General features: G+C 47.9%; 1 protein-coding gene across 4 annotated transcripts in view; it reads right to left on the reverse strand.

Moving 5' to 3' along the window:
* The window catches only part of LOC120948525 (uncharacterized), a 44,005-nt gene that overhangs the window by 5,841 nt on the left and 13,500 nt on the right, over positions 1–24,664 (reverse strand). For 3 of the 4 annotated variants that reach the window (XM_040364948.2, XM_040364950.2, XM_040364949.2), the window contains exon 3: positions 13,311–13,556. In XM_040364948.2, coding sequence (XP_040220882.1) covers positions 13,311–13,556 — 246 coding nt within the window. The remainder of the gene's footprint in view (positions 1–13,310; positions 13,557–24,664) is intronic. The other variant, XM_040364951.2, reaches the window with a different exon arrangement.

Genomic DNA, 24,664 nt, shown 5'->3' on the forward strand with positions numbered 1-24,664 from the left:
GCAATGTGCGCGGGGTTTGCACGAGAAAGCGAAAGTGAAAAATCATCTCAATTATTGCGAACCGTGGTGTGCGCGCTCTTCTGGTCTCGCGGCCCCGGTCTGAACCGATCGATCGGAAGATTGATTTTGCAATCGCAATAAGCGTTTCGCAAAACGGGCCCGACAGACACGGAGTCACGGACTGCCCAGGCCCGCTGACAGACGGGTAAGATCGATGTGAGTGGATACGCTTTTTGTAAGCTGTCAGCAACAGACGGACAAACAGAGGGCGATTTGCTTTTTTCCCCTTGCCTTTTTGTGTGCTCCGGATCCGAAGCTCTCCGTTTGTCATCGGAATCGGACTGAGATGATCGATTGAAGTTAGGGGCGCGGTGCAGCCATGGTCGGTCGTTGCTCAATGGACTGTTGGGGTTGAGTTTTTCCTTCCCCTCGCTTCGCTTACCCATGTTCCCATAGTTCCAGGACCAGCGAAAACTTTCTCTAGGGATCGATTTACAATGTTTGTTTGCAATTGCGTTACTTTTGTGTGTGTGTGTGTGTGTGTGTGTGTGTGTGTTCGTTTTCAACCGGGCAACATTGAGACACGCCGCCACACGTCGATGGCTGAGTGGGTACGAGGCGATTGCCCGTCCCAGGGGAGGATTAATCAAAGCAAAGCGAGTGGTTACGATGAGCTGTGCGCTGCAGCTGTCAAGCCATGTTAGTGTACATTTCACATTTTCCTATCGGCTTAGTATCGCTTGAATTAATTGCATATAGAGCTGGTCAGTGGTAATATGCATGGAGAGTACTTTAATTTAATAGAATTATAGAAGAACATGAAGATCTTCTCGCTATGAATCTAAATCAGATTAATAACATTTGCATTAAAAAAATAATGGACAAATATTGTCAATTTTTATAGGTTTATCTTCACCCACAATAATGAAACGTAAATTGCATTTTCAAAAAGCAGTATCACATGAGTCAGCAGACAAAATTTGACACCTATCTATCAGTCGAACTATGGCACCCTTTTTGCATCCTTGGACACAATCTCCTTGGAAATTGCTATTGGATTTGTCCAACAAGGGTGCTATAGAGTGAATTTCCTATTACATTAAGTTCATTTCACGGAAGAAAGAGTCAATAGGGTGTCCCACAGCTATGAGAACTCCTGGAAAATCCTGTAAGCCTGTTCCGGCATCGACAACATCTTGGCACTATTAGACAACAATCATCGAAAGAAAGGCGAGAAAGGCCGAATGGTCGATGACACTGAGCGATTTGAGGTTTAAAGGAAGCTGAACCAAAACTCAATGCAACCATTTTGGATGAATTTCGGCAGAATTTCGATATGACACCCTAGTCCGCGAACTGGTCCAACATCCTCCAGCTATGTCCAATCGTACTTTTCTGGACCAACATGATGCAATAGCTCTATTTCAACAATTTTATCGCGAATTCTTGAGGAGGAATTGATACAAATCGAAGGTAAAACAAGCCCATATGCATGTCTTTGTTCGACATGGCCAAAATTAAACAAACATGCAGGTTTCAAAGGATGTTCATGGAAAGAAATTATCTTGGAATTATTGCCAATTAGTATGTTTTATAATAAAAAGAAAATATTCTACCTAACCGCTTCACCCTCGTTTAAATCACTGGATCCACGTTCAGGGTTTCTTAAATTGTCGCTGAATGTTGGGGTACTTTTTCGAGTTTTCACACACTATATGCATTGTTCGGTACTGAAAGGCCTTCTAATTCAATTGTAATACGTTTTTTTGTGTTGTTAAAGCCTTATTTTTCTAAACCAAAGTCGTTTCCTGAATCCTGTTTTTGATCCACCCTTTTAAGGAAACTGTTGCAGACACCGATCCGGGTCAGTGGCTCTCCACCAGCACCACGATCGTGGTGCCATTGACACCTTCCGCTCGCCTACATTTGCCCTACAGATTTGTTTGACCCTTATTTTGTTTGCTGCTGAACACACAGTTCAGTGGTCAGTCGCGGTACGAAATTTGCATCCACACCGCCTCTAAACGCTCTAAAACCCCAATCGGGCCAGATGACGGCACCGGGGAGCGCAATCGCGAACGCGTGCATAATGCAATTTATGCGGAACAATGCAATTTATGATAATGGATTACAAATAATGGCACCGTGGCCGGTGTCGGAACCGGGAACGGTGCCCTTGGCGAAAGGGGAGCGACAAGAGCGAGGAGGATAAAGTGCGACCGGAAGGTGTACGCGTGCGACCTACAAAATCGACCCATAGAATAATGGACGCGGTCAGGCTGTTGCTCAGTGGCAGCTTTTCCTCCTTCAACCCGTTGGAGGAAACGGTAACGAAGCAGTGCTTGCTGGGGTAGAGTGATAAATTTTGGATTCTGACAAGAATTAGCTCAAATGGTCAGTCGGTTTTATGGTGCGGGGCGATGCGGGGCAAACCATTTTACCGTTATCGTTTGCAAAGGGGTAAAGGGGGAAAGCGCTGGAATCTGCCGATGCACACGGTGTGACCCAGAATTTGGAGTTTGACTGCACGCGGGCGCGGTTTTGTTGTTGATTGGGTGGAAATTCTGAACCAAAAAACAACAACATTCCAGCCGTGTGTCGTCTGGACGGCACAAATTGCAATGCAATGCACTTTCTGCATGGCTTTATGCGTTGCCCAAGCACCTTGCTTATTGAAATTAATATAAAAATGTATTTATTTACTCTTTTTGCCTTACATTTCATTTACTTGGTGCACAGTGATACCGATATGCAGTCAATCGGTTCCACCATTACGTCAACCTTTCTGCCCTTACTGCATCGCATGCCCCAAACTGCCTTTGTATCGCACCACATGAGATAATATGTTTCCAGCGGATATTTGTTGCCTCTTACTCTCTCTCTCTCCGTGTACCCTTTTACACGATTATCAATAATCGCATAAGCGTTCGTTGAGCTGCATGCAACCTGCATTTACGTGCCGTCGCCGGGGCGCATGCATATCCTCCGATACGTTCGAGGGGTTCGTAAAACGGGGCAGCAGCAAAATGTTACACAGTTGCACACTTTGATGCCCGGCTGCAACTGCCATAACCGCGCTCATGACGGTAATCGGCAGACGGAGGTTTTTTGTTGTTAAAGGCAAAACGTGCCAACCCGAAAAGCTTCCGGCATGCGCGGCAGCCAGATGTTACTTGTTCACCGATGTCTGGTACGAGTCGGACAGACGGCTCCGGTTTCCCCCGAAAGTGCTTGTCGTTGGTCGGTCGTAGGAGCGATAGGACGCCCAACAGCCCCGACCGAACTGTAAGTGTGAGATTCATTTGTTTTGTTTTGTTTTTTTTTTGTTTTTCTTTTTTTCAAGAGAATGGATCGCTTGAACAAGGCGAAAAACGGAATGCATGATGGTTAAATAATTGAGTTAATTTTTCCAAATTGCTCACACTAATCAGCTTTCGGGAAAGAGGGCAGAAAATCCCCCCTCACGTTTGCTGCTAATCAATCTTTGCAAATGATTTTTTAATAACGTTTAGGGCAGCCTTGTCGTAAGCGTTCAATGTGCAAAGAATGATGGTACGAATGCGTTTTCTGCACTCACGCGCAGGATGTGTGTGTTTGTGGGTAATTGGAATAATCGCAAAATTGCCTTTAAAATACTCAGAAAAAGCTTAACTAGCTTTCGAAACCGTTCCAGCACAGACCTCCTACACCGACCCTACTACAGACACAAAAAAAATCCATGCAATTTGCTCCCATTTTCACTAAACAGGATTTGCTTGTCTGTGTGTGATTTTCTTTTCCTAGCCCCATCGGCCGCCAGCGACAGTCTGCACAGAAATGCCCCCTTTTTTTTTTGCAAAAACCGCATTCTTGTGCAGTGTCGAGCAGATCTCCCTCAAACGCCCATAATCGCCGGCAGATTCCTTAGCACAATCCAGACCGGGGGCGAAACCTGGGGAACTCACCGGGCTGCGAGCACTTCTAAAAGTGTTCCCATTTTACGGCATCCCGTCCCGATAGATTGTGCACTATTTCGTTGTCGGAAGCATTTAAATCGCAATAACCATCTCAATCGCTTGGTGGGTGTAGAATGTTCCCGCTAGGCAGGACACAAACGGCGATCGTACTAGTACTACGATTAGAAAAGAAAGGAGTGCCCTGCTCCCCTTTTCCTCCCCACTCTATGGCATCGATCGTGACCTTACGTGATCGCACGGAACACACTGAAATCCGACGATGGTCATCGGTGATCGGAGATAGCGTTCTGCTGATTTGGTGCAATGCTTGCGATGAGGGTCATGATCATGGCGACCGGCACACCTTTCTCCCGTGCTCGGTGTAATAGGGGGATGGGCATCGATGCAGCGTAAAATGGGGATAATTGTGTCCTAATCAAGCTCAAATCACCTTCAAGCAGTGCGACTGCGCAAACTATCTTAATTAAAAGGTGTGAAATGGTTTCCGTGCTTTTAGCTTTAGCGAATGTTGCACCTAATTGTGAATGGACAGACATCAGAAGTGAAGCGTTTGCTTGAACAGGCAATATGTTCTTCTCACGCCAAGCAGAATCTTCTGCACAAATAATCGTTAACTGATCCGCACTAAGCGGCTTAGAAGCTGCATCGAGCGAGTTTCTTTCATTTCTCACTTCAAATAAAGATACAATGTTAAATGGAGCCCGCGTCAGGATACAGAATTTATGCCATCAATTCCGTCCAATTGACATCTCCGGTCGTGTTGGGATGCCGATGGTTAGACAGCATGTCTTGTGTGTCAAGTTCGGCGGGAAAAGCCGTTTATCGAAAGGGGATAAGTTCATGCCATTGCTTGCGGCTAGAAAGCGCTGAGCTGCAACAGAGTTGCATGCGCATGCTCTCTATGTTTTCAGCCGTTCCTCAACCTGGAACATTCCATGTAATATGTAAGGAAATAAATCCAACTAAATGAAGAACACAACAAAAAAAACATCTACTTAATTATAAACATAAAGGCACAAAACGACCAATATAGATTATAATTAAGAAAATAAAAAGTACCATCTAATGAAGTCTGGCAGTTGACGCGCCGATTGAGTGGCCGTCATCTTCACGGCACATTAAACATTAACACCATCCTATTTGGTTTTGCATCCACCATCGCGCCTGGTGAAGACCGATCCCGGGAAGGATGCACACATAATGCGTTCACCATAAACACTGTAACGCCTCTGAGCAGCGGGCAGCTGGCAGCGGTTTTAGACGCGGGCGGCGGCTTCCTTCTAGACAGTGCATTAATCAATCAATATGCATTTCATGCGCAAAGGCTACCAACGCTCACTCAAAACGGCGCCATCGTTTGTGATGTTGCAAAACCGAAACCACGATTGTGAGGAGCGAAGACGCTGTTGCGTGTTGCACGCTTCCCAAGGATACGGACGGGTTGCGAAGTGTACAAATGAATCCTTTTTTTTTTTGCCTTCTTCCCACAAGCCAACACGCATTCGACACGTATCAAGCTGTCAGACGAAACGAACGGGCCTCTTTTCAGCCTGTTTTCAGCCCGGACACGCACTCAAAGCGATTGATTGGTCTTGGCCCCTTGGTATGCGCTCCGTTCAAGTGCCGGGCAGTTACCGCTTGGTAACCGTGTCCTGCTTGTAGCGCTCGCAAGGTTCGTCGCTTACTTGTCGCGGCTTCCTGATTAATGCACCGGACGCTGCAAAACGCCCGGCGCGCACATTATTCTTCTCAATTACGTTACGATTTCCCGCCCGTGTTGATTTAAGCGTCTCAATCGCTATCATTGAGCTATCTGCTCTCGGTGTTCGGTGGCAAACGAAGGGAGACTTGCCTCCCTTTTAATTACCCCCGGAACGCTTCGCACGTGAGAGCAGTTCTGCGCTTCTGCGCACCGAGAGCTAATTTACAACGGTCGGACACGTAAGTAAAGTTGTTGCTGCTGCTGCTGTTGCACTTCTAGGAAGTGGCTGACTAACGTGTCTATTATCCAGCTCTTTCCACTGGCACTCGACCGCAGCCGATCGGTTGCTGGTCGCGATCGGTGCAACAATTAGCATTAAATCAATTGGCAATCCGCGTGCAACTGCGAGGATGAGTTCATTTCACACTGCAAGCTCGGATCAGTAATTCCATTAGAAGCCGACCGATCGATCGAGTTGGCTTTGCGCATTTTTATCAGGTGCCGTTTCACGGCCATGCTGGGCCAGGGAATGTTAAGGCCACCGTGTACCGTATTTGGGTGGAGAGGTGGGGCAAACGGCACTAATTTGCTTCCGTTGAACGTGCTGCAAATAGATATGGACGGGCTGGTGGCGTGTTTGTTGGTGGCCCCAAATTTGGAGTGGAGAATTTGTTGAAATTGTCTTTGGCCAATTAATTGCCTCAACTAATTAATTGAAGTATTTTTGCCATACATCCTCTCGATAAGAATTACAAAAGTGAGGGGGAATTAAACTGTTTGACAAGCTTTAAGAATGGATAAAAAATCCCTTTCCCCTGTCTAGGTAGAGGAAAACTAAACAAATAATTACGCCACACAGTGTCAATCCGGTTCGAAGAACCAAAATTTGGCTCGTTTCGCTTTTCGTTTCGTTTCAAGCTTAAACTATTCAAAATAGCAGTTTTGGCGGCTTATTCGCAATACCCCTGGCTTCTTGAAAAGTTCAGCGCAACCAAAATCCTGTTCAGAAAATGTCAACCATCATTGACGTATTTTTTGCGACCTTTTACCGCAGCCCAAAACGGTGCAAGATCACGTCGGGCCAGCTGCCTGTCGGGTGTAGTTTTGTAAATTTATATCAGCACCAGTTCCTGTTCCTGTTCGATAATCGTGCTTTGTTGTGCCTCATTAGGGGAGGAAAGGGAAGGGCGGCAGGGAAATGGAGAAGGTTCCCACTCCCATTCGTACCGCCATTCCGATACGTTCTCCCGTTGATCGGCGTGATTCAATTCACGATCAAAACCCGGCTGCGCACATAAAGAACGTCTAATGAGCAGGCTTTAGATCAGCTGCCACCAGCCACCCCGTTTCGCGCTCCTTTTTTCCCCGTCCCCCTCCCCGGAGAAAGTAAACTAGTTCAACATAATAAAGTGCAACGCGAGACCGACCACACCAAACCGACCGTCCCAAAAGGGCACAATCGCACACTTCTAATATACAGCACCACCGCCGTGGTCCACCGTTCGTCACGTTATCTTGGCCCAGTTATGGCCGCCATCCGACAAGACGGCGCGCGCGGGCCCGCGATTGCGGGCAACACGAAGCAACAAAATGGAGAAGAAGCAAAAAAATAAAACTGCATCGCTATGTTGCACCGCGCGCTGCAGCAGCTTCGTTTCGGACTCCGAAGCTGATCATTAGGAACAAATTACTGCAGCAGCAGCTGCAGCTTGAAGCTTAAGCCAAAGCATCATCATCATCCTCATCGCCACCCGAACCCAATCCACCAGCGGTTCCATTCCTTGCTTTTTCCTCAACCAGCAGGACCCGTTCCTGTTCGTGTCAGCCACCCCTTTCCTTCTCGCCCCCACCACCCCAACAGACCCTTCATTTCAGTGGAACGGATTAATCTGTTCGTTCTACTTTCATCACGGCACGACCGTGTTGGGGCTGTGTGTTTAGTGTGCTGCACCAAAACCTGGCACCGCGTAACCCATTTCCGGGACGGTCGATCCGTTGGCGAAGCCAGTTCGCAGCTCTGTGGCCCCGGTGTCGGAGTGTTGTTGAAATTCTGCGGTCAATTCGGAGCGCAAAGCCACGCCAGCCCCAGATTTTGTGACTTGTCGCGCCCGGCACTGGGTACAGGTGCAGCGACGACAAGGGCCCGCTCTCAATCGCACTAATCACGACCTATCAACGATTTTTGTTAGGGGTTAGGTAAGATCCGAACCGTGCCCGGGCTTTGTCGGGGAGTGTGAGCGTCCCGCTGTGTGAGAGTATGGTAAACACTGGCTGGCTGGATGAAACGTTTTGTGAATGCCATAAACCTACAATAGTGTTTGCTCCGATAGGAAAATGCGGACCTCTTTATGCTTCTGCTGGGGGTTGGGAAGGAGCTGCCACGAGGATTTAGACACGGTTTCATATGCCGGCGCACCATAATCCAATCATTTGCGAGCTGAAAAGGCACCCTTCAATCAATCAATCGAGCACCGAACGCAAGCTAAACGAATTACGCAAGCCGCGAGCGCCTTTCGTTCGCGTGTCATTTGGTTTGATTTTCCAATTATCATACCCAGGGGGGATCGACTGGGTTGGCACTGGCGAACCCCCGGCCGGCCGAAGTGATTAGTGATTAATTTAATCCAAAAAATACCCCTCCATTTTGGGGCGGATGCAAAGGAATGGTGGAAATGGTGCAGAATGCGTCTCGCTAAAACTCGATCACGATCTTCACCCAATACCGCAGCGGGAGTTACGCAGGCTCCGTTACCTGTTTCCGTGCGCTGACCAGGGAAACATTGTGCAGATTTTCAACCACAGCCATATCCCCGTTTGCCTTTGATGCACCTTACCAGAATGTCGGATTGGTGGCCGTGTTGCGATCCCTATCGGTTCGTGTACCGCCCGATGCCCTAGACGCGATGCCCCAGCCCATCGGTGCACAATTAAAAAGGGTTCTAGCGGGTTTTTTTTGCTTACAATATAGGTCCCCAATGAATGGAATGGGCACCGCAAACCCGCAGAAAACCGTTACCAGAGACGCTCAAACACGGATGCTCCATCATCGCACGCCACAGACTGGTTCCGGAATCTATCTGGTAGAAGATGGTATGCAGGACACACACCGCACACCGATCTGACCGCGCTAAGCAACGAAAGATCAAATTAGGGTCAGACCGATCGGGCGTTACGATTCTAACCGTTTGGGCATGGTTTGGTTTGGTGTGTCGTCCAAGTTGCGAGCCCTGCCCTTTGCCCGCCGCCATTGGACCGCAGCGATTAATTGGACCGCGATTGTGGCGGTGGCGAGCGATGTGCCCAATTCCAGCACGGTCAGCGGTATCAAAAGCGCCGTAAACCGTCCCGAACCCTCTGCGGTTGCGGTTCCGTGGCCAGTCCGTGGGGCAGACCATGAGGATGTGTTGCCGGATCTGAAATTCGATTATTGTGACTTCAGTGTGCTCCAAAGTGCCCCCTGCACACTGAATCTTGCCAATCTTGCCCTGCTTATTGTTATCGGTGGGGCACACATTTCGTCGTACCCGTTTACAAATCTTCATTACTCAGCAGAAAGCGCGGAACGCACCAAAAGGTTGTGCGCGCATCGAAATGGTTGTGGAATGGAAAGTGCGATTCTATGACGTTCGGGGTACGTCGGCTTTCATCGGCCTTCTCCGGTGGACATTAGAGCGTTGGCATGTTGGTCAGATCGAAACCAGCCAGCTTCATTATTGATACAATATGCCTTACAATCCCGGCCATTCGAACCTGGCAGTGCGAAGAACGGCACTGGGTACGTGGGGGTCGGTGTATTGTAACATGGGGCGAAATTAGTATCTCACGATTTAACAGCCTCGTTGATGTTATCTCACATCTCAGCAGCCCTCCACCTCCTGGCTGGTAGAGTCCCCTTGGGTTTCGTTCGGTCGATGCGAACGTTGCCTTAGCTTTAATTTTCTCACTAAACGCTTGTGGGGCTAGCTGTGAGTTGTCTGTTGAGGATAGAAAGTACACTCGCCGTTTTGCCGGAGAGCTTGTAAACAAAGGCTAGATAAATTGTAAATATATTTTGTGTTTAACTACCGCTGGGAAACTGTTTCCTAGGCGTAGTAGCTGTGCAAACCGTTGCGACACACACAACAGTTTGGCTTTGCGGACCGTTCGGTGGCAGCCTGGTTATCGTGATGGTTTTTTTATGGGTTTTATTTAATTTATTAAACCGTACTGTAAGAAAATTGAATTCTATCCCTTTATTTGGTGCGCAAGCCACACAGAAACGACTGCACTGTCGCGTAATACTTCGAGTGTGTGTGTGTGTGTGTGTGTAATCACTGGTTGATCATTGTTGTTTTCAGATTATTTTAATTTGCATCAGCACATTAGCTCGTCTGACCTGCGAGGCCAATGCACGAATGCAACCTTTTTTTGCATTTTTTTTTGTTCATTGAAAGGTTTTTATTTCCTTCACTTCGCTCTAGCGACCTCCCCCATCATCGCAACGCCATTGTGCGGAAAATGCATTTTATTCTTTTTTTGTTTGTTTCGCTATACACAACACACCCTAGCCGCCAGGTGTGTGGCATGGGATCGAAGGGCGGGCAGGAAATCGATTCGCATTTTTCCATACAATAGCAATCACTTTGGACCGGTGCCGGATCGTTATCGGCTGCCCGACCGGTCCACGGGCAGGAACGGGCGAATCGAGCGAATCGAGACAGCTGAGCTAATGCTGCTCGAATGCTGGCTTTATATATTTCAATTTCCGCAACAATCCAAACCACAACCGTCCCCAAGCGGCTCATCGATCAATGGCGAAGCATAAAACCCGCCTAACCCGATCAATAAGACGCGAGCGACGGGGCCGATAAGCGATTAGATTTGAATAAGTGAGCAGACTCCGCGTGCCGGTATGCCGCTATGGGAAGATGTGTAGAGCGCGATGATGTGATCGACCCATGCGATGCTCTTGAAGCGTTTCCTGGGAAAATGAAAAGCGACGGCGTAATCTCTTCATTTTGCACATTTCTTCCAGCCGTTGGCTCGCCGCTGGTTGGATAATTAGCGCAGCACAGGAACGGGACGCGGCTAGGCTAGGGTTGAGAAAAGCAACTTCGCCCAACCGTTTCTCCCAGAATGAGGCGATCTTCCAAGCGGGCGATCACAGGCCGATGACAACCGTTTCCCGAAGGGAATCGGCCCTGACTGGTTGGCGGAGGTCCTTGAACGTGACCATCCGCATCCAGCAATGCACCGTATCGCTGCCACCAACGCTTGACGCGCGTCTTCCGACCGGCCGTGTTTGGCTTTCACGCTTGTCACTCTGGCCATCCCGAACCGTCAACCGTGCGGCGGCTTGACAAGTTGTCGCACATTCGCGATCGCCATATTTCTAGCACCCTGCTTCGTTTCCTTCGTTCGTTCGTTCCGGATCACCCATGCGCACGGTGCAATTAACATTCGCCCGGAAAACGGTGCCAGCGGCGGCGGCAGTGGCGGCAAGAGTCCTGTTCCTTTTTTGCGCTTGCTGCTCCATCCCGGGTTGGGGGCGAGGGAATCTTAGAGCGCGAAACTGTCGGCGTGTGTTTGTTTTGTGTTCGGGGTTTCTCTCTCTCTCTCTCTCTTTGTATGCCCTCCCCAGCAGTCTAGATGCCTAGCCCACGATTACCATTCCTGGGCGCAACCGTACGCCGTGCGGTGACCGTTCTAAACGATCGCAAATGATCACAATTGCTGTCAATTAAGCAGTCGGTCCACAGGATCATCGGCCGCGTGTTAAGAGGGGATCGATGATTTATGTGACGAAATCGTACCGTGGCAGGGAATGGGCTGGGGCAACCGAGCGCGTCGAAGGACTGGTGATGCCGGTGAGAAAATTCCTCCTGGGAATAGACCGGTACAGCAATCATACGCGCGGTGTGGTATGCTGATGATACCTTGCACTGGAGACTGGAGATGTAACACACGTCGGCCGACTCGTTTGTGACGCTCTCGGTATGCTGTGTTTGTTTCCGTTTCGTAGGCAGCAGGAATTTAAAAACACTCGCTACGATTGTACTGACAAACGAGTGTGTGTGTGTGTGTGTGTTGTTGGGAGTTTTTAAACACTCTCTGGTGCATGAAGTTATTACATTCCAACCATTTTTCGTTTATGATTTCAGCATCAAAACATTGAATAATAAGTTTTCCTTTCGTAAACGTGCATCAAAGATATAAATTATCAAGCGATGGTTTCAATCTCATTACTTTAGTGAGCGTGTAGTTGTAGCTTCTTCTTCTTCTTCTTTGGCACAACAACCGCTGTTGGTCAAGGCCTGCCTGTACCTACTAGTGAAGTGAGCTTGGCTTTCAGTGACTTATTGTTACCATAGCAGGATAGTCAGTCCTACGTATGGGGGAACGGTCTATTCGGGGCTTGAACCCATGACGGGCATGTTGTTACGTCGTTCGAGTTGACGACTGTACCACCAGACCGGCCCAACTGTAGCTTACGGCGGGGTAATTTGAGCAAAAATCATTAACCATTTGGACTAAAATTAGATGCGTTATTCCGTTTCGTTAAATTTGCATTATAAATTTTCCAATAAATCTCTAAATTTATTCGAGCTTTAAGAAAGAAATGATTGCAGCATTTAAGTATTGTTTCAATTGTTCCATTATACTCATGCCGGAGGTTATGGTTATATCATGATTACTGTGAAATAGTGTTGAGCTGAACTGATTATCATTGTAATGCACCCGAGTGGTCAAGCTTGTTTGATCTTTTTTAAATTCTTAGAGCATGTTTATTGCAGTTTATAAAAATAACTTCTTATTTAAATTTCAATACGAAAAGCTTTTTTGTGCTCTAAAATCTGGTACTACGACCAATATTGTAAAATACAACCACACCAATCTTTTGGAATTTAGTTTTTTTGTAATTGAAGCATGTTAGAGATATAATGCATTAATTCCACAAATTCAAACTTCAAAGCAACTCTTGACAGTAAATCATTGAAAATACCTTGTACATATTGTTCAAAACTACCGGCATACAACTGTAGTAGGTTTATCACGTCACCTAGTAGTTGGCCACCTTGTAGCTTGAAAATAGAAACTAAAAAAAAAACTACTCCAATAGTTGTAAACATTTGATAGCTTGCTTGGAATTTGAAATGGAGCATCGCTTTGTGACAAAACGTGCCACAGTCGCTCATGCACAACATCAACCCCTGTGCCGGTGCAATTTGTCCTTCAATTGCTCACGAGTGTGGGCCACAAGTTTGCTCAGCTCCCGTAGCTGTACAATCGATCGTGATTGTTTGCCAAAATATGCACTACCGGTACTGTCAACACGCGTTCGCCACGCGGAAGTGTGACCCCAGCGGTGGAACGTGATCGCGAGCAAACAAGCCTGCATCGCGGAAGCCGACCGAACGTTCCGTTACACTCCAAACCGCTCACAATAGATCTTCTGCTTCGGATTGTTTTGGGGAGGTTGGTACCTGGTTTTCGCTGCTGCTGCTACTGCTTCTGCTACTACTGCTGCTGCTGCTGCTGCTGCTGCCAAACTCATTAATAAAACAAACGAACTATCGAGTCGCCCAATTAGGTAGGACGGGGCGAAACCCGACCAGTTACCGACTAGTATCTCAAGCTAAGCATTAAAAGAAGCGGGAAATGAGATTGCTTACATCACCACCACTCACGTTACTGACGAGAATGCCACAGTACTCGCTATTGCCGGACTTGGCGAGCAGGTTGAGGCTGAGCCCGAGCGACGCCGTGCCGTTACCGAAGGTCATGCAGGCCGGTGTTCGAAAGTCCCGCGCGTGCACCACACCGTTGTAGGGGCCCGCGAACAGTATCTTGATGTTCATCGTGCCCGACTTGCAGGTTGCCGTGACGTGCGGTGCGAACTCCGTGTCCTGACCCGTGGCCTGTAGTGCGTGCGTGAAAGAGGGGAAGAAAGAAAGAAAAGAAACAGATTAAAAAAAAACGTTAGCGTCCAGGAAAGCAAACAATAACCAACGAAAACATGCGAAATGAAGCGGGAACTATACGAGAAATGATTTATTACACGCAATCTCTATCCGTCTCTCTCTCTCTCTCTGGAACTAATTTGTGGTTTGAATTTGGGTTTAATTAAAAGCAATCTTCCCGTGCTCCGACTGGTATGCATGCGGCAGGGAATGTCTAGCGGCTGGCGAGCAGACAGACCCCCAATGGGCCAGTGTGGTATTTTATGCAAATGCCAAACCGACCTGAGCACCACGAGCTGAACGAGCCGAGCGTCAGTTTTGAGTTTGAAAACGTTAATTTCCGTAACGACGGGTGTGGAGTCCTGCTGACATGCGGTGGGATTTAACTTTCACCACCAACTCATTCGGTTGGGATGAAATGTTAAGCAATTGGAGGTCGGTGTGGCGATGTTGTTTTACAAAAGTTTGGATTGCGCAATATGATGATGCTGCTGGTGCTGCTGGACCAGTGATTCCTCACGGGCACAAGTAAAGTTCACTTCGCTTGCCAAAGCGAATCACATTCTGTGATCCGTTCTGCACGGAGGGATATCAAACTGTGGTGTGGCAACTCTGGAAGATGGTTGGTTTCTCACCTATGCCCTATGCAATGCAGATTGATTGGTTCATGCAATAGTTCAAAGTTTTTTGATCGAGGAGCGCATGGGAGCATTGGATCAATTCGCATCCCTTTCTAAAACAAAGTATATGCTACACGATGATCTCCAAACTGTCTGTACGTTTTCATTTTCATTAATTGAAAAATAAAACTCTCCCTCTGATACTTTCTTGAAAATTATCATGTTCGTCACGAATTACTTCCAAAATCCAAGCCCAACCAAAAGCATTGTCAGCGCAAAACCAAATCAGCGTTAAAGGTTTCCCCCGAAACGTGACGAAAGCAGCACCACACACACTCGCTCGTCCCAGTCTTTCCAAATTTGTCACCACGGACGTGCGACGGGCCACTTTGTCGATCAAGGCAATCGGCTCAATGTCACTCCGTCATCGCTGGATCGCAAAAGAAACGGCGAGGGGACGGACATTGGTTCCGCCTGGGCGGATGGGTGGACTTGTAGCCGTCGCGTGTGTAACATGTTGCTTCCTCGGGGGGGGGGGGGGTCAAGACACCCACAAGCCGGTCCAAACATCTGTTCAGAGCGCATGGATTTTGGAGTGTGCACAAGTTTGTGTCGTTTTCGCGATCGCGTACTGTGTGGATTAGGTTTTTAGATCGGTCGCGGGCTAGAAGCAGCGCGAACTTGTGGGCAAAACCTGATCCTCTTGATAAGCGTTGGTGGGCGTTTGTTTGGTGACCGTTTCGGTTGAGTTCATCGTTCTTGGGGTATGGTGGAATAATAAAAACCGGCTCAGCAATTGAATGATTAATTTGGGAGCTGGATAGAGACGGAAACCGAACCGCGGTTGTGCGTCGGCATGATCTTAAGGTCACGAGACAAATATTAATTTTGGAATCCATTTTTGGACTCGAAACAAGTTACTGCTGCATGGAAGACAACCATGGTTAATGCATAGCCGAATGGAATTTAAAAATAACATTGACAGTTGAAAACGATCCCGTTAAATGGAACCTCAACGTCCGAAGGAAATAATCACCGATCGGAGGAAAATGACCATCGGTAAGAGGAAAACTGGCTGCGCCTCTCACCACTGTGCCATAAACGAATAAATCCAAACCGAAGGTGCTAACAGAAAGTAGATACGCCCGTCGAAAATTGGCCCAACGCCCCACCATTAAACCGGCCCCGTCTTCTTTGCCTAACCGGCGTTAGGGTGCCATCCGAACAGAAACCGCACTCACCGGGGACTGTCCGACTTTATGAGCACGCGAAAGTGAACCACCACATGAGCCGCAACGCCACAACTGATTGGGTTCGATCGTAAGAAGCTTGCGCAGGCCCACTAAAGCACGCACTAAATTAATTCCATTGATTTCCAATCGATCGTCCACCAAAATTGAACCCGGTCAGGCATCCGTTACCGACACACCGCTGCAATGCCAGGGCCAGTGAAATTTACGGCCTTGCCATATGTTTGGTGGGTAATTGCCGAATTTCCGACACACGCAAACAGCAAACGGGCCTCCCCATATCCGATCGATCAAAAAAAAAAAAAAAAAGGGAAGTGTTGATGGTTGAGGTTGATGGTACGTCGTTAGGCGCACTGTGAGACGCTTCCAATCACCCGAAACCTTGAAGTAATTAGCGCAAGAAAAGTGGCGGCTAAGAAGTGAGATGAGCTACCGGTCGCCGGATCGTGCCCTGCGATGGGTTGAGGTGACGACTCGAGAAATTCCAACGCGATGGGAAACACGCTCGTAGCCCCATTTCTAATGCCCGCTGGCTAAATGGAGCTAGATTTAATGATCGCTGGCGCTGGCTTGGTGTAAGAAGCCACCGTCGCTTGCACGATGCAGTTGCAGCTGTGTGTACGGTGTAGCTTTTTTCAATTGTCGCTGTCTCACACGCTTCTTGGCCAGTCAGTCATACGAGGCAGGCGCATCTGCCACCTGTTGAGTTGGCCTGATCGCTTATCGTTAATCATATTAGAAAAAAAGGGAAGGGAACGATGGTGAAGGTGGACAAACGTGTGGACGTGTGAAGAACGCTAGCACATCAACACTTGTTGACCATTTCGCTTCTAATGATAATGGTTGATCCGAAGCGCTGTACACTTCTGCCGCTGCGTTCCTCATCATCATTATGTGAGGCAGCCTAGTCTAATGATCGAAGTAAAAGTGCCACGCTACTATATCGATACTCTGCCACCAGTGGGAAGCATTCCGCCCGGTCATGGTTTAGTCATTTCAGCTGCATTCCAGCTGCATTTTGTCCTTCCGTGACCTACATCATTGATTGATGTTATTTAATTCCTCTGCTGTATAATGCCATCATTGAATGCATTGAATGGCCCACACAGCACCACATGGCTGGTTGTCTGCATTCTGCGTCGGCTGCAGCATTTTCTAATCGCGCCGTTCAGCTCAGCAGGTGACATCACCCGAACAGGCTAAGGTACATAATTGTTCGGCGCTACTTCCGACGCTTCAATGCCATCGTGTGGGGCAAGCAAATTAGCATATAATCACCGCACATGCGAGAAGATTGATCAATTGCCCGATTTAATCAGCATCGGGCTTCCCTTTCTCGCCCCTTTGGGGCACATGCTCATGTTTTAGTTGATGCAACATCGACGATCGGCTCCGATCAGCACGGGCCACGGGGACTGACCCAAATCCCAAATCTCCCCCAACCATACCATACCAAAGATCAACGACCACGATTTTGCGGACGAACGGTGGAAAGTGAACGTGCTCCCATATGCTCGTTACGAGTTTGGTTTGGTTTGGCTGTGACGGTGACGTCGATTGATCGTTGTCGTTGTCGTTCCATCGTGTGTCATCGTCGTTTTATTTGCCAAACGTGTTTGCGTACGGCCTGCGACGGGCACATTATGTCATGCTGCACATGTAAACAGGGGAAGGGAGGACACAGCGCCCACCCGATGGAAAACAATTCAAAATGCAAAGCAGCACTACGGGTGACGGGTTTTTGTTTGGTTGCTCTAGATCGAGCTCGAACGTTCGCTCCCACGGTGCAGCTAGAACTAGAACATGTGCTGCAGTCAGCAACACGAAACGGTGTAATTAAACAACCAAATCCTAACAGCAAAACATCGATTCAAAATTTAATAATCTTTTAATTAGTGTTCAGGTCTGATTGATTCTACCGTTCGGTGGGTGATTTAATTTGCCGGGGGTTTGAGCGTGAAATTCCACGTCCCGAGTAGAGCTGCTTGCCTGTGGAAATTCACACGCCTTGCTTCAAACTAAACGCCGATGCCTCGTAGAATGAGCAATCATTCAGTTAGCGTCGTGTCTACCCCATTCGATCCCAGCTTTGTACGAAGAGTGGCGGTAGAATTTCGGTAGTCAAGCTGTCTGCTTTTAACCGATTTCGCTCCACAAGCGGAGTCAAGCAGCTATTCTTGGCTGGGTAAATTGCTTTTCATGCTTGCGATTCCACCTCCCACCAATCGGAGCAAGATGTTAATATCAAGATCGATCGCAAAATTTAATTACAAACACATTTGATCCCCTGCCAGCCTGGATAGTCTAGTCGGCGGGTTTAATCTTTCCATCTCAGAGCACCAGCTAAGCATAATCTGTTAGATGGGGTAGCTGCTTTAGCTTCTCGCATTGTGAGTGAATGATAGAACAAAAAAAAACACACACACACACACACTCTGAGAGCCAGTTTTAAGGGATAAAGGGCAACTCGAGAATGCTGAGTGTTACGCTTTTAAACGAGTTTGCTTTTTCTCTTTCTATCTTCTATGCTCCAAGGTCTAGGCGAATGATTAGAAGATCTTGAGGTTGATCGCGAGATTCGAAGCTGCACTTAAAACAGTCGCAACCACAAAAAATCGCCCACTCGTTTCATTGTGCTCTAAATGGTTCAAACCTGTTGCAGATGGTTTCGATCTCGGCTCGAGCTTGATTAGCATTTTTTCGTAGCCCGCCAGTTTCGTTTTTTTACGGGCACGAAGCACAGCGGGTGCCCCCCTCGCGAATAATGACAAGAATTAGAGCATGTTGAAAATGTACCCATGCACACTCTATTGTTTCGGCTGCGGCACGCAACAAACAAACAAACAAAAAAGCAAATGCTCCCCATATGCGCACGCCAGCTTCGCTCACTCCCGTTCGGTCAACGAACGAAGCGCGCGCGAAGCGAAATGATCGAAGTAAGCGTACGCCAAACGGACGGGTCCGCGGGGCATTTATGATGTGTTTGTGCCGCAGCAAGGGCGTACGACGGCCGCACCGACCAGCCAGCAAGTCGTTTTGTTCGCGCAAGCGCAACCCCAAAGCTCAAAACCTCCAAAGGCCACGGTGGCCTTCGCGTCACGTCGGTCTGGTGGGATGTGATTCGATCGCGTCCGTAAGCGACGAACCTTCTGCTCCTTGCCGGCGGGGCCGCAAAGGGGGCTACCACCGTGCACTTGTGTCGCCGTATGCGGCCCACTCGCCTCGGTGTCGGGATTTGAGGAGGTGTTAAGAACGCACACACACACTCAGTGTGCTACGGGTTGCCCCACAAGGCCAGAAGAATTTATTCCCTTGGCGCTACGGTGCGCTTCTGCGGAGGCGCTTCTTAGCTGCGGACGCCTTCTGCAGTTGCAGAACAGAAGAAAACAGAAGCAGAAGGTATCGTTCGACACTGTTCGATACACGCCTCCTCCGTACACGCCTCGAACGCCTGTTGACGCGAGGAAATAGAAACAATATTCTATACGAAATGTGTTTGCCACAAATGTGCTGTACCGCAAAAACCGCACATGCAACCATTTCCCGATCGATGGAATTGGGAGGAAATTTCTTTTCCCTTCGTGATCAACGAAACCTCCAACGAGGAAACGAAGCTTGTGAGTTACAGTTTTGAGCCATAAGTTTGTCTATTTTGTGTTTAATTATTTTACCGTACCGTTGGTTGGAAGTTCTTTCCTGTGGAAGTGAACCGTTCCTAATCCTGCTCTAATGCCATAAGAACCATCCATGCTGCCGGCGTGCTTACCGGTACTTTTTGCACTATCCTCCGCCAGCAACTAATCGCATTAAGACCCTTTATTGCCGGAACCTGTAACGGGAGCCTGTGCCTGAAGGGGGATGAAGCGAATGGTAAAAGTGAACCTACCCGGCACAAAGAGCATCTAACTAACGCTCTTCCACGTTTTGCATCTCCACTCCGTCGGTGATTAAAATAAGCCACTTTCGCTTGGGTGGGAACCATTTTTGCAGCACAGCTCTTTTTGTGTGTGTGTGTGTGTGTGTGTGTGTGTGTGTGTGTGTGTGTGTGTGTGTGTGTGTGTGTGTGTGTGTGTGTGTGTGTGTGTGTGTGTGTGTGTGTGTGTGTGTGTGTGTGTGTTTTCCATCCCAACCCATTCTTTCATTAGCCCAACCGAACGGTATCGGAACCTGAGCTTGGCAGCATAATACGGGGAGGAAAAGTGCACGCATACCATCAGGCGCATGCATCTCGCGTATAGTTTTTCGAGCCGGCCCGGCCCTACGGAACTGGCGCCTAACACGATGAGCATGATGAGCGTGCGATTTTGGAAAGTGTGCTAAATCTGTGATCGTTGACTGTTTTGCTTTTCCCAAAAACAAAACAGCTAAAAGCAACCCGCCCCGAAAGCACGCGAATTGCACCGATGCGATGCTTTCTAATTTGGCGCTGTCGGGAAATGCGATGGGACACATTTAGCCGTGAGATTCGGAAGAACGGTCACGCCACGTGTCATTTGATTTTATTGCTATGGATGTAAATGATTTTTTTGCATTAAATGTACACATTACCCTTTTTTGAGAATTCCCTTCTAATAGCCATAAGTGATAGTGCAGTTATGCGTTATGAGGAGAATATTTATGAGCTAGCGATGTCGAGCACGCGAAGATTGAGCATGTGCTTACAAATTTGAAGGCTGGAAAACTCTCTATTGGGCCTTGCACGATACTAGCCAGCTTTTTTATATTTGACAGTTGGCTTCTGAAATCATGTCAACGCTCGAATCAAAACCACACACAACACTAGCCAGCGATTTTTAGCCTAGATTATTTCAGCATCAAAGCTAGAATTAGATTCGAGTACCTGTTCAAAAACATGTCAAAACAAGATCGTGTTTTTCATTTATTCCAAGGTTCATTAAAGAGATCAAGAGAGGTGTAACAACTAATTTCTGATTCGAAAAAAGCTCCATTTGACAGAACGGGTAAAATGAATTTCCATTGGAATGGATCGTTTTTCATAGCAGCACATATTGGTCTCTGAGAATAAAATGTCGTATCAAAATAAAAAAAATGGATTTTTAGTCGTTCTGATTTGATTTAGGTTACAATTAGCAGTATTTCACGCGTTTGAAAAACTTTTAGTAAATAGAATGAAGATTTTAAGAGTGTGGTGTGTATTCGTCCATTTACCAGAAAGCCTGTTTGAGCCAAAGGTTTCACCCGTTCTGTCAAAAAGTCCACTTGGTTTACATGCACTTTGGAAATTTGTATGCAGGGATTGACAGATGTCTCCCACAATGTCGCCAAGCAGAAGCAACAAAAATCAACCTTCTAAATACGTACACCTTGGGATAAGCACACCTGTACATTATACCCACTTTGATAGCTGCTCGAAAACTACGATACAATGCAAACAGCTAATAGGCTGAAATTTCAGCATACGATCTTAAAAGAGAAAAGGGTCCTATGCTAGAATTAATTTGCGAGTTGGGGTGTCAAGGCGCCTAATTTCGAACTCCATGTACCTGGGAAAGTTGTTCAACCACTCAGTAGTTGATGATGATAAAAAATGCAATAATGATTAGAAAAATACTAATGAGTCAAAAGCTTCAAAACTTTTACTTCTTCTTCCCCTATTTGGCGCAACGTCCTACACGGACATGCCGGCCTATACAGGCTTTCGAGCAAATTTCATTACCACACAGCCGGATGATAATCAATCCTTGCTACGGGGGGACGGTCCATTCTAGACTTGAACCCATTACGGACATGTTATTGAGTCGTTCGAGTTGACGACTGTACCATTGAAGCACCCCAGCGTCGAATGGAGCATAATAATTCCAGATTATTCGTTTGAGAGAACAAACAAATCAATGCTTTTCAGATGAAATGGATAAGAAGCATAAAAGATATATTCTTTCTTTATAAATTTATTTAAAAAATATCAATAGGAAAAATAAATTCAAATCTAATCAACTTAACCACCAGCTTAAACCAACTTTAGTTTAACTGTATCAAGCTAAGAACATTGCTTGGCTAAATTAATACCAAACACAGCTAAAATATAAAAAAACAGTTATAAAAAGCATTGCTCCTAGTGGCAAATTATTCCATCAAACAATTATAACATTACACCCTCCCTCTCCACAAATTTTCCCCTAGGTTCTTGACGTCATAATTTGTTTCGTGCGCGCAATTCAATACCGTACCGCGGCTGCGTGAGCCTGCATCCCGCCGCAAATGGCACATCAACCATTCAACGGTAAGTGCTCGCCACCGGTATGCCCCAGCAGGGCCCGCGAATCCCGTTTTCCCGTTTTGCATATTCTCGTGGCTCCCATTGGTCGGGGTCTGCTCTGTCTGCTGGTGGTGACTTTGATTTCTCGTCCAAAGTCCTAAGGCCCTAAGCAGGCCCATTTTCTCGGAACATGGGAACATGGGGTTCCACCAGGAGGTAAATATCACCCAGTATTATCAGAAATGGCCCCGCAGTGTGTGACGCAATGTGCCGCCACGGTACAGGGGAGCAGCAACGGGGACTACACACAGGAATGTTGCAGCTCATGCGACGGAATTGCAGGATTTGCCAAACGATTCCGCCAAGCTGCAATTCGATCCTGCGAGTGTGAGACGAGCGGGCTGAATTGAACTAGTGCTCATTTCACTCTCGCGTATTGCTGCACATTGCCGTCGGCTCGTTTTGCTCCCACGCCAAAACAAGGCGGCACACGTTCAACGTCCGAACGCATTTGGGGAAATGCGCCGCGTTCGTAGCCGACGGCGGCAGAAACCGAAAACGAAATGAATAATTTAGCAGCAGCGAACTGGCGAACGGCTTCCCCGCCATGCTACGATCGCGATCGCGCCATTCGCATCGTTATGGGATGCTCGCCACGAAGGTTCGACGACACACACCAAACACACACTCTGGAGAATCATGTAGTGTTTGTCCGGTTTGCTGGCTGTTTCGTCCGAACAAGCTGCAGGACGTCGAGTGTCGATATTTTGAGCAAGTTTATTACGAACCCAGCAGGATCGGGTCGCGAAACACTGAGAATGCTGTGCACCAACGGGCGCTTCTGCCGGAGTGTGGAATAATAAAGGAAGATCGTGTTTTATGACAAGCGACCCCGCGTGGAATTGCAAACCGGGTGGAGCACTAAAAAAAGCGCTAAAGCTTACGCCGCATCAAGTGAGAGCGCTCGGCGGCGCACGGCATCGTCCCGGTTACGAACTGTGCTATCATGCGGCATCACAATTTTGTTTGGAATTCACGCACAAACCCAACCACGGCGGCAATTGTTTGTATTTTCCGTCCCACAAGCGCACATAATCATCGAATAAAAATCCAACTGCAAACAGTTCGTTCGTTGTTCTGTGGGCAAAGATCATCGAATCATTTCGCTCGCGAGTGCGATTCTGAGCAAGCCAGATGGGTGTCGGGTGGGACCTAGCAAGGACCGCGGCCAGTTACAATGGCTCATTACCATTGAAAAGCGATCGGTTGGCATGGCCTGCGCGCACGGCTACGCGCTGATCCGAAAAATCCGATTAGCTTCGGGTCGACCGGACTGTTGGGCCGTGTGCAATCGGTTTAGACTTCTCGGCAGCCTTTCAATCGATCCCCAACGGCTACGGGCCAACTGTCCAAAAGGGTTCCCGAGATATCTCGGACATTTTCGATTGGCGAGCCTTTCAACTCCTGCCTGCAGTGCGTACGCAGCAGTGATCTAATAATTAGTCTGCAGTTTGTTGCCCATGTGCCGATCGCAACTTTACAGCCGCTCACTTTCTGTTGGCACAGAAAAATAAACGGGAGACACATAACTACGATCGACTGTGCGTCCCTATGCGGACTGCCACTTTCGATGTTTTGCCTACCTTCCATGGGTCCAGGGACACACGTGAGGATGGAATTTAAATTAACTGCCAAGTTCAGGTTGACAGGCGTATTGTGGTATGGCCAGGGTACGTTAGCACCTTTACAGTGCCCTCCGGGGCTGGATGGAGCAGTTTCAGGTGGAATGGAGTACAGAAATCCTGCACAAAAGAACGCACAACTAAGCATAAAATACGGCAGCATGCATATTATTAAGAAAAACCCCTTCCACTACAAGTAATCAATACCTGTGTCATAACCATTAAGACGATGTAGCTTTCTCACAGCGGAAACGCTGGCCGAGAGTTCGTATTTGCTAAAAACAAATTGTTTCCCACAGCTACTTCCCGCCGCACTGCTCCGCCCCGAGTCGCTATAAATCATTGCAATTTGTTTTCACTTCATCATCGCCGGTAGGTGCTAATCAGCCCGACTGCGATCTGTGTTCCTTTTGGCCTTATGAGTGCGGGCGAAAGGGCATGCCACTACAAGGGCTTTAATTAATAAGTACAACCCTTTGCGCTTGTCACTGCAATCGGAGATGCGATCGGTCGGCTCGGAAGCACACTAGGAAGTGCAAAAAGAGTGGCCCGCCCGTACAACGATCCCCGGTAGCTGGCTCTTCCGCTGCGGTGAAGGACAGCTTAAGCACTACCGTTGCGACACTTTTGTGTCTTGTTTCGCTGGTTCTAAGTCACGCCACTGTAGCAACACGGTAGCGGTCACCATCTGACAGGCCCGTGTCAGAATCTGTGTCTTCCCAGGGATGTCGTCCCGCTGTTTCCTTACGGTGAGTTTTCCTCTTATCTCGTGCTACAATCGTGGGCCCCTTCGGATCGAGCCATCTGGCGGTGGAGCCACAAACGAAACCACTCCACCGCGATGACGATCGCGAGAATGGGCTAATTAATTACTCTTTTTCCCCCCTCTTCCAGGCATAATTGCTCTTTCACTCGCCGCTCGTTTCCCGTTTTCGAGAAGTTCTTCTTCAAGCCCTTTCGGGCCCGTGGTAAAGCCCTTCGACGGGTGGTGCGTAGAAACGTAAAGTACCGCAAAGAGCGGCTTGCCAAGCGGCTGTACTAATTAAACAATGGCAGCAAATCAAAGGACAGAAAACCTGTGGCCGTGACCGGGGAAGGGAAAAAAAAACAGACAAAAGACCACACACATGCACGCACTGCAGATGGACCTGGTGGCGTAACCGATTGATATTTGCGTCGCCCCTCTCATTGCCCGGGCGTTGGGTATGATTGAGCGATTGAGAAATTAATACAACGCAGCTCAAACCCCTTCGCATTTACGTCGTCGTCGTCGTCGGCGAAATTCCTGACCATTCGG

Source organism: Anopheles coluzzii, chromosome 2, assembly GCF_943734685.1.
Source record: "Anopheles coluzzii chromosome 2, AcolN3, whole genome shotgun sequence".
NCBI classification, from domain to species: domain Eukaryota; kingdom Metazoa; phylum Arthropoda; class Insecta; order Diptera; family Culicidae; genus Anopheles; species Anopheles coluzzii.